This window comes from Lampris incognitus, chromosome 17 (genome assembly GCF_029633865.1).
Source record: "Lampris incognitus isolate fLamInc1 chromosome 17, fLamInc1.hap2, whole genome shotgun sequence".
NCBI classification, from domain to species: Eukaryota; Metazoa; Chordata; class Actinopteri; order Lampriformes; family Lampridae; genus Lampris; species Lampris incognitus.
Genome location: NC_079227.1, coordinates 31,097,040 through 31,111,948, shown reverse-complemented (window position 1 = coordinate 31,111,948; position 14,909 = coordinate 31,097,040). Strand labels below are relative to the sequence as shown.

General features: G+C 43.9%; 1 protein-coding gene across 1 annotated transcript; it reads left to right on the top strand.

The window, feature by feature from the left end:
• The first annotated feature begins 1,636 nt into the window (after window positions 1–1,636).
• LOC130127809 (glucagon-like peptide 2 receptor) lies at window positions 1,637–13,945 on the top strand. The gene is made up of 13 exons (XM_056297531.1): window positions 1,637–1,878; window positions 3,750–3,846; window positions 3,972–4,076; window positions 7,222–7,343; window positions 7,617–7,723; window positions 8,620–8,776; window positions 8,910–9,069; window positions 9,885–9,945; window positions 10,068–10,134; window positions 10,491–10,579; window positions 12,473–12,611; window positions 12,707–12,748; window positions 12,844–13,945. Exons 1-13 carry the CDS (start codon window positions 1,786–1,788, stop codon window positions 13,189–13,191), a joined length of 1,587 nt encoding a protein of 528 aa, XP_056153506.1. The 5' UTR covers window positions 1,637–1,785; the 3' UTR covers window positions 13,192–13,945.
• The last annotated feature ends 964 nt before the right edge of the window (window positions 13,946–14,909 follow it).

Sequence of the window (14,909 nt, the reverse complement as noted above, 5' to 3'; positions counted from 1 at the left end):
GGCAGGGGTAGATGTTGTCATTAACGTGCACTGTATTAAATGTGATTAAAGCAGCAGCAGCAGAAGCTTTAAATCCTCCTCCCATGCCAATGGCTCTCGGGGTTAAGGTACCTTACATTCTTATAAAAAAAAATTGGGGGGGTATTTCCCCCTTTTTCCCCCAATTATACTTGGCCAATTACCCTACGCTTTTTTGTGTGTGGGGGGGTATTTCCCCCTTTTTCTCCCAGTTTTACTTGGCCAATTACCCCACGCTTCCGAGTCGTCCCAGTCGCTGCTCCACCCCCTCTGCCGATCCGGGGATGGCTGCAGACTACCACATAACTCCTCCGATACATGTGGAGTCGCCAGCCGCTTCTTTTCACCTGACAGTGAGGAGTGTTGCCAGGGGGACGTAGCGCCTGGGAGGATCACACTATTCCCCCCATTTCCTCCCCCCCACCTCCCCCAAACAGGCGCCCAGACCACCCAGAGGAGGCACTAGTGCAGCGACCAGGACACATACCCACATCCGCCTTCCCACCAGCAGACATGGCCAATTGCCGGAGGCAACACGGAGATTCAAACCGGCGATCCCCGTATTGGGGGGCAACGGAATAGACCGCCACTCCACCCAGACGCCCCTAACATTATTATAACATTTAACTGTAGATTTTGTCAGATAATGCCCCTGAATGTGGACCTCACATCACAGATGCGCAGTGCCGACTAAATTCTACTTTTCTTTGGCCGCCAGGTTTCCTGTGTTTGGCTGGGAGACTGATAAAGCTTTTGCAGTCGCCTGAGTTTACATTGGATCACCATTAGTGTCAAAAGGTCTGGGTAAATCCCACTTACTTGGTTGAGAGACCCACATAAAACTGCCACCGAGCCTCTTTTAACCACACAGGGGGGCAACACTGCTTTTTTTTTTGTTTTTTTTTTTGTACAATACAGTTGGTGTCTGTGTCTGCGCACACGTGTGCTGGTACACACATGTGTGTCGGTGTTGTTGTATATGGGCAAGGCCTCGGTGATTGCACATCTGAGTGATGGTGTGTTCCCATCCGCCCTCGTGTCATTACGTTTTCCCCACACAACAAAGTTAGTCGAGTTACGTAGCCGGCTCTCCCGGGGCCTTATCTTGATTGGTCAGGGGAGGACCGGGGTGGGAGAGGAGGCAGGCAGGTTGTCGGTGAGAATCCACAGTCGCTCTCTGCAGGCGGCGCGGACACCCACCACCTCTCCCCCACATCCCGAGGACTTCTCCTTACACATCCAGACCAGACTTTTTACAAACACAACAGCCAGCTGCTCGCTGAGGACCACTTGGCCAGTGAGGTCCACCGAGGGACGACGGGAGTCGACATAGTGGAGGGGACTGAAGAAAAACTTCACTGGGAGACTCACGGGGGAAGGAGGCCTGGAAAGCCGCGAGAGACTTTCACGAGCAGCAACTCTGAACAGATCCCGACCAAGGAGCAGTGCCGCCGACACGGTCAGATGAAGGACACGATCCTCTGTCACGCTTGGTATTTTGAAAATCCAACCAAGAGGACCCTCGACAGCTGAGCAGACTTGTAGGATATTCTGTGGGATAGTAGAGAAGTTTAAAATTAGCGGCTAATTAATTAACAACAAGCAGAGAAGGACCTGGTTGAAGAGGCACGCATTCGTTCGCGTGTCCGTTCTGCACGCAGTGTTGAAGTGGTCAGAAACCCGAGGATGGGTGAGGGTCCAGCGGGAGCCGGCGGGTTCAGGGATGTTGCGTGAGGCTGAGAACGGCTCGTTTGGAGACGGTCCACCATGACAATCCTGCTGCCGCCCTGGCACAAGAGCACATGGGCAATAGGAAAAGACATGCTCCTGCTCCTGCTCTTCTTTCTTCCCAATCTCCAGGTAAATGTTACATCTTTCACACACACACACACACACACAATACATGCGCACTTACAGGCAGGCTTGCTCACACCCATGTAACTACTAGACCTGTGTGGCAGTTCAGTGATTTACATTCATTCATCAATTCCTAATTTTACCTGAGGGCCCCTGAATACAGTTAATACTAATTTTAACACACACACACACGCACACACACTACTTGTAATGAAAAATTAGGCTTTGTTCACCTGTTTGAGTCCATAATCGTATATTTCATTGATAACAGCTGACGTTTTTATGTAACTATGAAATAAGGATGAGGCCAGAGCAGGACTGATGCCTACCTGATGTACGAGCTGAGCTGACATGTTGGATTCAGCATTGAACTCAGCAGAGGACATGCTGATAGCTGGACAAAAGTACAAATAAAAAGTCAACGTGTGAAACTTATCATACAGTTAAACACACTGTAAAGACCGTGTGGTCAAAAACAAACAAACCTTACTTTGGATGTCGTGTATTAAAATCGGTGCAACCTCCAGTTCCTCCATTATTTGGTATTTCTACCAGGAGAAAAGGAAAACAAAAATAAAAGTGATGAAAGAAAAAATTTAATTTAATATAATAAATGATTTATTTGACAAATTTCATTCGATCTTGTTTCTGTTTTGGTGATAATATAGGATGTGTGTGTGTGGATGCTCAGTCACCAGTCTGATATTGTCCTTTATCGCCTTCCACTGCTATCGCATCACGATCACATCTGCATTATTGTCATATCGTGATGCACAATTTTGGCGTCTAAAGTAATGATAAAACCAATCTGCTGACCGACAGTTCTCAAAAAAATTAAAAAAAATAATAGGTCTGAAATATTATACTTTATATTACCGCACAGTTCGATACGACGAACGTCAGTCCGACTCTTAGATGTGTAATTTCTACACCAGTACGCAGACATGGTGTTGTGTGTATTCATATCATGTAGATATACATGTGAACAACTAATGCAGTGAGGGTTGGTAGGATGTCTGGACCTGGTTAAAATGCGTTCTCACGTCTCCACACGAAGGTGGTCCTGAGCCATACCCCCACCTGCTGGCTGACATTATGTACTGCACTGTTGTGGCTTACTATGCTGTTGAATAAGATGCGTGATGAATTGCTTTAAACTGCTGTGTTCATTTTCTGATATTAATGACTTGATATAAAAAATGCATTAAATGCTTGATATTTAAAATAGCATGTTATGTGCATGCATTTAAAACGCAGAGGTTGTAAATCGTGGTTTTAAAAGAGTTTATTCATGTGTCATGTCTTGCTCAATAATCCAGGTAAGGAAATCACAGAAAATTGAATCAGTTCATCTGGAGAAAAAAAAACCGTTTATTGAGAGAGGAACGTTTCATCACTCATCTAAGTGACCTCTCCAGTCTAAACTGGCTGCAGGCATCCCCACCCTTATAAACAATACAGTTGCATAATTACCGATAAGGGTGGGGATACCTGCAGCCAGTTTAGACTGAAAAGGTCACTTAGATGAGTGATGAGATGTTCCTCTCTCAATAAACGTTGTGTCCAGATGAACTGATTCAACTTTTCAGGATTCATGAGTCATGTTTTTCTGTATAAGTCAATCCTTGTGTATATATCTGAAGATTCTTGTGTTGTAGTGTTGTTATTCTGTGTTAAGTACACTGACCTAAATTCCATTGTAGTGCAAACCTACATGGCCTATAAACATGATTCTGATTCTGATGCTGATTTTGTTTCATGGTGACTGTGTATTAAGAGGGTGCTGGAACGGTGGATTCCTCATTTTGGAATGAAACACTTCAATCAGTGCTGCTGAGTTCGTATTATTATGATTATCATTATTTTTACCCAAGGTTTCAGCCTCAGTGCTTCAAAATGCGATATCCAAGCGGACCAAATATTGGGAGAACTGCAACAAGACTCTTGCAGCGAGTTCACTCCCCAAAACTGGTGAGCAACATGTATTTGTATAAATGTACACATTTAAAGTCATATACCATGTCATATATTTAGCTAAAACTGCCACATTGGACTTTTTCAGTGGTTTCGTCAACGCTTTTCTCGTTGCATTTCAGGAATCTACTGCAATGGGACTTTTGATAGGTTTGTGTGCTGGCCACATTCCTCTCCTGGGAATGTATCTGTCCCCTGTCCCTCCTACTTACCATGGATCAACGAAGGTAATGGCAGGCAAAACGCTGCATTGCTCCACACAGCTATGCCAAACCTACAAATGTGCTGTGTAATGGCCAATAAATGTAAAAATGCTTCGATCGGTTTATCTGAACGGCACCTTGCGTTCAGACATCTTGTGGCAGTGGATTCATTATAAGAGAATAAATCATGGGACAGATCATGGGACAGATAGCCCTCCTAGCCAGTCATATAATCAACTTTTGCATGGCCCAAAAAGATGGCCTAAAGTCATGCAATGTTTACTGCAAGTGTGAGGCAAAAGTTTGCATTTGGCCATATTTTATAGAGCACATTTTATGCACAAGGCAGATTCAATAAACTTAACCTAAAAAAACAAAAAACAAAGAATAAAAAAGGATTTAAAAAGTAATTCATAAAAGATGTTTAGATTAAAGAATAAAAGAATAAAATCAAAATGTAATGCAAGGTTTACGGCTTTGGAAAAGTCAAAGTGCAAGGTTTGCACTTCAGCAGAGAGCAACGATAAACACACGTTTTTAATATGGATTTAAGAGTAGTCAGTGTTGGAGCAAGTCTCAAATCTTCTGGAAGTTTATTCCAGCTATTTGTTGCATAGTAGCTAAAAAGACATCAATAGACATGCATGTTAGGGCCAACACTCCCATCTGTGCCCCTGACCAAGGCAAGGCAGGGCAAGGAAAATTTATCCATATAGCACATCTCCACGACACGGCAATTCAAAGTGTTCCACACAAAAGGCATCAAGAGAAGCAACATAAGGCAGCAAATAAAAAAATTTAGAAACCAATAAAAGAGAAAAAGTTAGTGCAGTGTAAGATGAAAATCAAAACCTTCAAGCTTTATTTAATAAAAGGCGTCGGCAAAGAGAAAAGTCTTCTGCCCAGATGTAAAAGAGCTGGGAGTTGCAGCAGACCTGCAGTTTTCAGGGAGTCTGTTACAGAGATGTGGTGCATAAAAACTGAAAGCTGCCTCTCCATGTTTAGTTTTGACTCTGGGGACAGAAAGCAGACCTGTCCCAGACCATCTGAGCGGTCTGGGTGGTTCATAGTGTAGCAGTAGGTCAGAAATTTATGGCCCTATTTTTTTGGCCCCCAGTGCTTTATAAACCAAGAGCAGAGTTTTAAAATCAATTCTCTGATGGACAGGGAGCCATTGTAGCGACCTCGGGACTGGGGTGATGTGATCCATTCTTTTGGTCTTAGTAAGGACTCGAGCAGCAGTGTTCTGAATCAGCTGCAGCTGTTTGACAAATTTTTTAGAAAGACCTGCAAAGACACCATTACAGTAGTCGAGTTGACTGAAGATAAACGCATGGACAGGTTTTTTTTTTAATCCTGCTGATAAATCCTTTAATTCTTGATATATTCTTCAGTTGATAGTAGGTGGACTTTGTAATTGTATTAATGTGGCTGTCTAAATTCAGGTCTGAGTCCATAACTATACCAAGATTTCTGGCTTGATTCGTGACCGATTGTAGCTGAGTGCTGACTTTTAATCATTCTTCTTTGGCTTCCGAGACAATTACTTCAGTTTTATCTTTGTTTAATTGAAGAAAATTCTGAGACATCCAATCACTAATTTATTTAATTTAATTTATTCAATGCACTTACTCAGTGCTTGCATGGGATTGTAGTCCCCTGGTGATATGGTTATGTAAATCTGCGTGTCGTCTGCATTATTATGGATTCATTGTTTTCCATAATCGGGACCAGTGGGAGCATATAGATGCTAAACAGAAGCGGCCCCAGAATGGAGCCTTGGGGAACGCCACAGGTCATTTTTGTATGCTCAGATTTTTAATTACCTATAGACACAAAGTAGTCCCTGTCCTTTAAGTAGGATTCAAACCAGTTTAGTGCTGTGCCAGAAAGTCCCACGCAGTGTTCTTAGCAGTCCAGTAATATGTCGTAGTCAACTGTGTCAAATGCAGCGCTGAGATCCAATAATACCAGAACTGAGATTCTGCCACTGTCTGTGTTTAAGTGGATGTAATTAAAGACCTTAACAAGAGCAGTCTCAGTGCTATGGTGTGGTTGAAATTCTAACTAAAAGACATCAAAACTGTTTTTTAGTGCCAAAAAGTTGTTGAGCTTACTGGAAAACAGCTTTTTCAATTATTTTACTCAGAAATGTGAGGTTTGATATGGGCGTATAACTGTTCATTAGTGAAGTGTCTAGATTATTCTTTTTTTAAGAATGGCTTGATGACTGCAATTTGCAGGGCCTGTAGCAAGAGACCTGAGAGAAGAGATGTGAAAATTTGTATAAGATCTGAGGACATGCAGTTAGAAGCATTTTTGAAAAAGCCTGTTGGCAGAATATCAAGGCAGCAGGAGGAGGATTTAAGATCTTGTATAATGTCCCCCACGTTTTTATGGTTGATGGGATCAAATTGTGACTTGCTATTTGAAGTGATTTTAGGTGGACTTAGAGACAACACATGCCCTGTACCTAGTATGGAGGCACTGGCTGCCTGTCTAATTTTCTGAATTTTGTCAATAAAGGAGGCCCTGGTAGATAGAAATTCAGAGGCTACTGCCACTGGGGGGTTTGTTAGCCTGTTGACAGTAGAAAATAAGGCACGTACATTATTATTGTTTTTGGCAATTATGTCAAAGACGTAAGACCACCTTGCATTTCTCAATTCCAAATTATAAATGCGCAGTCTCTCTTTATAGATTTCATAATGAACATTAAGATTTGTTTTTCGCCACCTGCATTCAGCTTTATGAAACTCTCTTTTTTCTATTCTGACCAGTGTGGCACATCTCCATGGAGATCTTTACTTACCAGAGACCACCATCACCTTAGCGGGTACAATAGTATCGATAATATCTGTAATTTTAGAATTAAAATTATCTACAAGCTCATTGACTGAGACCCAAGAGAGGGCAGGTGTGGAAGAGAAAGGCTAAATAAACATTTTACTGGTGCGAACCTGACCTGGGGGGTTGTCATCATGGATGTTTAAATCACCAGCAATAACTACACTGTCAAATTCAATACAGATTATAGACAAGCAGCTCGGTTAAGTCATCAAAAAGTTTGCATTGTAATTAGGTGGCCTATAGATATTTAGAAATGTAAATGATCTCTATCCACTCTGTGATTTATGAAGTCCTCAATGTGTTTTGCTGTGCTATGCAGAAAGCTCTAGGAGAGTGCACAGAGAATGTCTTGTGAACGGGATGTGGCGACTACAAGAGAATTCCTCCGAGGCCTGGAGGGATGACTCCGAATGTCAAGAGCAGCATTACTTTAAAGCAGAGGTGAGGAGGAAGAGACCGTGAAATACAGAGTATCACTTTTCGCTGACTTTTAGGCCTGGAAGCCAGGAATGTGTTGGACGATTTCTGTCTTCGCATCGTCCCTTTGCACAGTATATAAAGGAATTTTGATGGCTGTTCTAGCCCTCCCACCACGGTTGTTATCTCGAGAGCTGACTGGAAGAAAGACGGCTGCTCTTTATTGGAAAGTATGATAAAGAAAGCAAGTGTGCTTCTTTATTCAGCCCTGTGTGTGTGTGTGTGTGTGTGTGTTAGGAGGATGAGATACTGCGCCAGACTGCCCTGAGGATCGTCTCAGTCATCGGTTATTCCCTGTCCCTCTCTGCCCTCATGGCGGCCACCCTCCTCATGGGTGTGCTCAGGTTAGTGACCTCGGTTAGGAGGGTCGGCCAAAAGCTATTAACTCGGGCATCTGGGTAGCGTACTGGTCTATTCCGTTGGCTACCGACATGGGGATCGCCGGTTCGAATTCCCGTGTTACCTCCGGCTTGGTCGGGCATCCCTACAGACACAATTGGCCATGTCTTGCGGGTAGGGAGCCAGATGTGGGTATGTGTCCTGGTCGCTGCATTAGCACCTGCTCTGGTCGGTCGAGGCTCCTGTTCAGGGAGGAGGGGGAACTTGGGGGAATAGCTTGATCCTCCCACACGCTACATCCCCCTGGTGAAACTCCTCACTGTCAGGTTAAAAGAAGTGGCTGGTGACTCCACATGTATTGGAGGAGACGTGGTAGTCTGCAGCCCTCCCCGGATCGGCAGAGGGGGTGGAGCAGCGACCGGGGTGGCTCGGAAGAGTGGGGTAATTGGACGGGTACAATTGGGGAGAAAAAGGGTGGGGCCCAAAAAAGCTATTAACCCACTGACTGACAATTAATCTAAACTGTGGATGACATGCTTGAATTTTGTCATTTTGGCCTTATGATTAGTCATTCTGGTAGAGAACGAACAAGGCGTGGGACACAGGTCCAGCAGCTTTAGCTAAATGATGACTGATGCTTTGCATGGTTTCACAATATTGGCGGGGGGGGCTCACCCAATATGCCTTGGATGCATAATGAGGGGACAATAGATACAGTCGATCAACATGAATTACATTATGAAAACCGGGAAGCATTTTCATGTCCTAGCATTTAATGTGATCATTAGTCATTGTCTTGTATGTCACGACACATGCCCTCAGTAATCCGGTTCCCTGCGATCCAGTTGTGCAGGAGCTATGGATCGATGCCTTTCTGAAATTGTTTCCTATGTTCACCCAGGAAGCTCCACTGCACCAGGAACTACATCCACATGAATCTGTTTGTGTCCTTCATCATGAGAGCTGTGGCGGTCCTCATCAAAGAAATCCTGATGCACATCATGTACTCCCACCGACCCAGAGATGACCTCGGGTGGAACTCCTACAACAATTCCACGGTATCCTCATCGAGCCTTTATCTTTCATTTTCGGAGAAGGAGATATTATCTCACTTGAATGCTTTTTACCAACGAATTGTTGTGATCAGCCTGTTGTTCTTGCGCCTGTCTAACTGAGTGTTTCCTAAACTAGGTTGCGCTGATGTGCAAACTTTCCAAGCTGGTCATGGAGTACTTTGTGGCCTGCAATTACTTTTGGCTGTTGGTGGAAGCCATTTTCCTTCACACCCTCCTCTTCACGGCGGTGCTGACCAAGAGATGCTTTCTGAAGAGATACATGCTTTTAGCATGGGGTAAGGGCCTATAATGGATTTTGTGTGTATACACTGGCACACGAGAAGATGTTTTAAGGGAGGGGGGTGCCAAAACGGAAAGTATTGTGGCGAGCTGGCGTGGGAGAATGAGTCGAGAGGCAGAGATCTCTTTTTAATCGCAACTCCCGTGCCCCATATACTGCACGACCCTGGGAGTGCTCTTTTATTCCCACCAGCCAGAACAGACCAGAACTGACAACAACGTAACGAGTCCACCCCCTCCCGATGTCTCAAGTGGCGAGATCAGTACCAGTCCCGATCCTACAGTCAGTTAGTCAGTTAACGGTCTCCTACTTGGTCTGAGTCAAACTCCCCCCAAATAACAACACAAGAATAACCACAACATGAACACCACATCATTAAAATACAATTTTAAATCTAACAGTCCCATCAGCCATTGCGCTCCCCCAGCGTAGAACTGCCAATGGTCAGAGCGACCGCTACAGTATGACGTCATTGTTTTGTATGTATGGTGCGCGTTAAAAAATGTACATTCCACGCAGCCCTAGCCCACTGTTTAAAATAAAGCTGTTTTATTTATTTTGCATTTGTACGTTAGGAAAAATTAGGCATATTGTTGGGTCTAAGATGTTACACAGCCACCTGCCACTACTGGGGGGGCTGCAGCTTCCCCTAGTGGTGGGTGCACCCCTCTTCTCACGCTAATGTATATACATATGTTAGACTTGTGTATAGATAGTGTGTGTGTGTGTGTGCGTGGAATTGAAAGAGAAAAAGTACTTTCTGCATCTGCTTTCATTTGTATTACTGCTACTAACCATAATACTTTTTAGGCACGCCATTCTTGTTTGTGACACCATGGACAGTTATGATGATTTTATATGAAAATAAAGGGTGAGCATCTGGATGAGTATTCAGACCATGAAATACCTCTTAATATGCTGATTTTTTGGTTTTTTTGCCCTTTTGAGGAGTGTTCTTTGCTTCTTTTGACTCATAATCTGTTCTGCTCTAAGGTGCTGGTCCATTGTGAATAGATGGTTCTGGTGGATTATAAAGGGGCCCATTACTTTATCCATACTGGTACGTGAAGAATCTATCCTCTCCTCTATTGGCTTTGCAAAAAATGACACCGTGGCACAATGCAAGTCTCTAAGCTAGTCGGTCAGGCTGGCTTCCGAAAGGCCATTGATTTCAAGGGAAATGTAATTAGGATTTCATACTGATTTTAACTGCTCTTGTCTTATGAGACCATGTGAGCTAACAGCATGCACCGTTTAGCAGTCACAAGCATGACCTGCAGCTTTAATTACTTCCTAGAATACTTCCCCTTAAAAGAGCAGCATTTGCGAATGTGTTTCACAGGGGAAAAAATCACATTTAGGCACATTTAAGGCAGCCTCTATGTCTTCATAAACTGTCCCTGCTTTACCTTTCAGGTTACTTTCTTTATATTCATCAAGATTCTGATGCTGCTTTTCTCCAAGCTAAAGGCAGATCAGCTGAAATTTACAGAGTACAGATACAGGTATTTCAAACTCTCCCCTGCCATGGCACACTTACATTACAGCTTCAAAGGAATTGGTACAGTGTTAGTAAATCTCCCGCAGACCATGGACAAAGCTTGGTCTTCTCTTCCTTTTGGACTTTGCACTTTGATTCTTTCAGAATTTTTTATACAGACCTCTAAAGTGTGCTGTAAATGTCATGCCCTAAAAAGAAACTCCGGATCTACACCTTTTCCAGGCCAATAAAAAAACATAGGTATGTTAACTATGTCCAATGCTAACATTGCCTCTTTTTGCTTTTGAGGATTGCTTAGCCATTTCTAGATTGGTTGAGGTGGATTTTGATCTATTTTGAAGCTGCATTAAGAAATGGCTAGGAGGAAGTGAGGGCAGCTATGATGAGGATGAACAGTGGAAAGGAAGTTGGTCCAGATGACATACACTATATGTACAAAAGTATTGGGACAACTGGCCATTACACCTACAGGAGCTTTCATGACATCTCATTCTAAATCTATTGGCATTAATATAGAGTTGGTCCTTTGCAGCTATAACAACTTCCACTCTTCTGGGAAGGCTTTCCACAAGATTTTGGAGTGTGTCTGTGGGAATTTTTGCCCATTCATCCAGAAGAGCATTTGTGAGGTCAGGCACTGACGTTGGACGAGAAGACCTGGCTCACAATCTCTGTTCCAGTTCATCCCAAAGGTGTTCGATGGGGTTGAGGTCAGGGCTCTGTGCGGGCCAGTCAAGTTCTTCCAAACCAAACTCACCCAACCATGTCTTAATGGACCTTGCTTTGTGCACTGAGGCACAGTCATGCTGGAACAGAAAAGGGCCCTGCCCAAACTGTTCCCACAAAGTTGGAACAAAATGTCTTGGTATGCTGAAGCATTAAGATTCCCCTTCACTGGAACTAAGGGGCCTAGCCACAGTTGGCACAATGCAGTCAGGCAGGTAACATTCTCCTGGCATCCGCCAAACCCAGACTTGTCCATCAGACTGTCAGACAAGCGTGATTCGTCACTCCACAGAACGCATTTCCACTGCTCCAGAGTCCAGTGGCAGCGTGCTTTACACCACTCCATCGAACGCTTGGCATTTTGCTTGGTGATGTAAGGCTTGCATGCTGCTGCTCGGCCATGGAAACCCATTCCATGAAGCTCCCAGCGCACAGTTTTTGTGCTGATGTTAGTGCCAAAGGAAGTTTGGAATTCTGCAGTTATTGGGTCAAAAGAGCGTTGGCGACTTTTACGCACTATGCGCCTCAGCACTCGTTGACCTCGCTGTGTGACTTTACGTGGTCTGCCACTTCGTGGCCGAGTTGCTGTTGTTCCTATACGCTTCCAGTTTTCAATAATACCACTTACAGTTGACCGTGGAATATCTAGCAGGGAAGAAATTTCGCGAACTGACATTGCAAAGGTGGCATCCTATGACAGTACCACGCTTGAATTCACTGAGCTCTTCAGAACAACCCATTCTTTCACAAATGTTTGTAAATGCAGACTGCATTTCTAGCTGCTTGGTTTCATACATCTGTGGCAATGAGTGAATGAAACACCTGGATTCAATGATTGAGAGGTGTGTCTCAATACTTTTGTACATTTAGTGTATATATCAAACTACTAAAAATAAAAAAACCACTGTCTGAGAGAAGGAACGCCAGGATGACTGGAACGGTATGAACAGTCAGCACCTTGTCTTGTAGAGCAGAATAAGAATCCAAAAACCTTATTCATTTTCACTATAGGCGAAAAACGAATGGATATAGTTTGAGAGCCCCACAGTGACGACAACACTTTAGAGGTCTACTGTAAATATACCCTTTTACAAGATGCCAATTTCCTTTCCTCTTAACTTAGAGTAACTCGAGACCTTTGTAACCGTACTATGTTTCTGTGCCATGTTAGCTTGGCCAGAGCAACGCTGGTTCTGATCCCCTTGCTAGGGATCCATGAGGTGGTGTTTATATTCATGGTTGATGAATGTATGGAGGGCCGCAATCGCTACTTCAGGAACTTCTTCAATCTCACCCTCAGCTCCTTCCAGGTAAGGGGAAGGTAGTGAAAAGGGGCTATACAATATTATTTTTGGAAAACTTTGACTTTTTTAGGCTTTTATATTCAACTTTTACACCTTTACAGGGATTAGTGGTTGCTGTGTTGTACTGTTTTGCCAACGGAGAGGTCAGTTATCTTATTCAATTCATTACATGACTGACAGCTGATGTAAAGCAACAGCCTGGTTGCTAACTGTTTTGATTAAATTTGTGTGTTTAAAGGTCCAAGCAGCGCTGAAAAAACGCTGGCAGCTTTTCCTGTTCACCAACCGCTTCCAGGTCAAATGTTGCTTTCAGGGGGCACCTCTGAAGCACCTGTGGAAGTGCAACCGAGGCCGCCACGCTCACGGCTCCCAGCAGAGTGAATCAAACGAAGAAGGCATTTCCACCATACATCCACACTTGCTTCAGGTGGCCGTGCATGAGAGAGGCAGAGCGGGAGATGTTAAAAGTCAGAGGTTAAAGGGCTGCGGACTAGACTTCCTAACCAGGAAGAGCCTGTCCAGCAGTGATGGAGATATAACCCAAGGCGAGACCCTGGAAGAGATCCTGGAGGAGAGCGAGTTCTGATCCCTCCTCAAGTCCCACTATACTTCATCGACCAACTCAGACTGCCGCATAGTAAATAATGGAAACTTTATAAACTATGATAAACTTTGTACAGTCTATTTCGGATACATTACACAAGGCTCGTCTTATCATTACCGAGGTTATCGCACCTTGGTTGACTGCTTTGGGATTGTGAGGTTATTACATACTCTCATGTTGATGGTACAGTGTTCACGTTCTGTATTTTGATTTGAAGTAAATCTCAAACAGGACTTTAGTCGATACAACGGGAACAGAAGGGAAAAGCAAAACTCTTAATGTGTTTTGTGGTTGCAACTCCTGTTTACCATGTTAACATGATATGATATTACAGAGTCAGGCCAGTCAAGAAAGGATCCATTTAGTGCAACATGTGGATTGAGAGTATAAATACAATGTGTTTGTTGTCTAAAACTATGACTATTAAATAGACAAAGGATGTCTGTGTTGCAAATTGTACAAGGTTGTACGTATATCAGTGTTTCATATGAAGTGTAGGCTGTATTAAGCTATTTTGTTTTTACTTTCAAAATCTATCACAGGAACTTTGTATATACTGTCCTTCATATTGCACCCTCTGTGATGTACTTATGTGCACTTAAAAAATGATTTAAAAAAAACCCCGACTAAACAGCTGAGCTGCTCTAGCTGTATAAGCAAGTACCAAGTGAGACATGTTTAAATAAAAGGTTGAATCTTCAGTTTTGTTGGACCATATGTATCTCAATAAAATGCATTAGAGGATGTTTGAGTTGTCTACCTTATCTTGGATACCTCCACCTACCCTCCCTCTCTGAGCTTAATAAAACATTAACTGAGGGTGTCCCGGTAACCTAGCGGTCTATTCTGTTGCCTACCAACACGGGGATCACCAGTTTGAATCCCTACGTTACCGCCGGCTTGGTCCCTACAGACACAAATTGGCCGTCTGTGGGTGGGGAGCCGAATGTGGGTGTGTGTCCTGGTCGCTGCACTAGCGCCTCCTCTGGTCGGTTGGGGCTACTGTTTGGGGGGGAGGGGGAACTGGGGGGGAATGGCGTGATCCTCCCACGCGCTACGTCCCCCTGGCGAAACGCCTCACTGTCAGGTGAAAGGAAGCCGCTGGCGATTCCACATGTATGGGAGGAGGAGGCATGTGGTAGTCTGCAGCCCTCCCCGGTTCGGGGGGGGCAGGTGGAGCAGCGACCGGGAGGGCTCGGAAGAGTGGGGTAATTGGCCGGATACAATTGGGGAGATTAACGGGGGGAAAAAATAATAATAATGAAATAAAATAAAACATTTGCTCAGTAAAACATGAACTCCTGCACTCTTCAACACTCTCAAAGAACTTGGCTGTAATGGTCTCTGCTGAAACAACGGTCTACTGTACAGCCAGACTTTTCTTTATTATGTCCTCCATGATGGTATGAGTTTGAAAGAAGTCCAGAAGAACTTCTTTTGGGGTGACAATACACGAAGTAAAAAACATCAGGGATGCCTGCTCTTTTCTTGGAATTAGCACAACCCTTTGAATGCTGCAGGATATCTGAGGACCAGGGGTAACCGTCATGGCAGCAACTTATCCATCAGCAAATCGACACTTTTTCAACAGGATAAAGGACCTTTGACAGAAGGCTAACGTCATCTGCAAACATCTTGACCAACACAACTAATCTAATAAATTCATTTTAGGACAGATGCCTGTGCTGTAACCAGACCTT

What these genes read in the sequence shown, in the direction of transcription:
- LOC130127809 (XM_056297531.1), top strand. Translation starts at nt 1,786, where the DNA reads ATGACAATCCTGCTGCCGCCCTGGCACAAGAGCACATGGGCAATAGGA. An exon ending in AGCATTACTTTAAAGCAGAG is followed by an intron (nt 7,344 to 7,616) that starts GTGAGGAGGAAG and finishes TGTGTGTGTTAG; the next exon opens with GAGGATGAGATACTGCGCCA. An exon ending in ACTCCTACAACAATTCCACG is followed by an intron (nt 8,777 to 8,909) that starts GTATCCTCATCG and finishes TTCCTAAACTAG; the next exon opens with GTTGCGCTGATGTGCAAACT.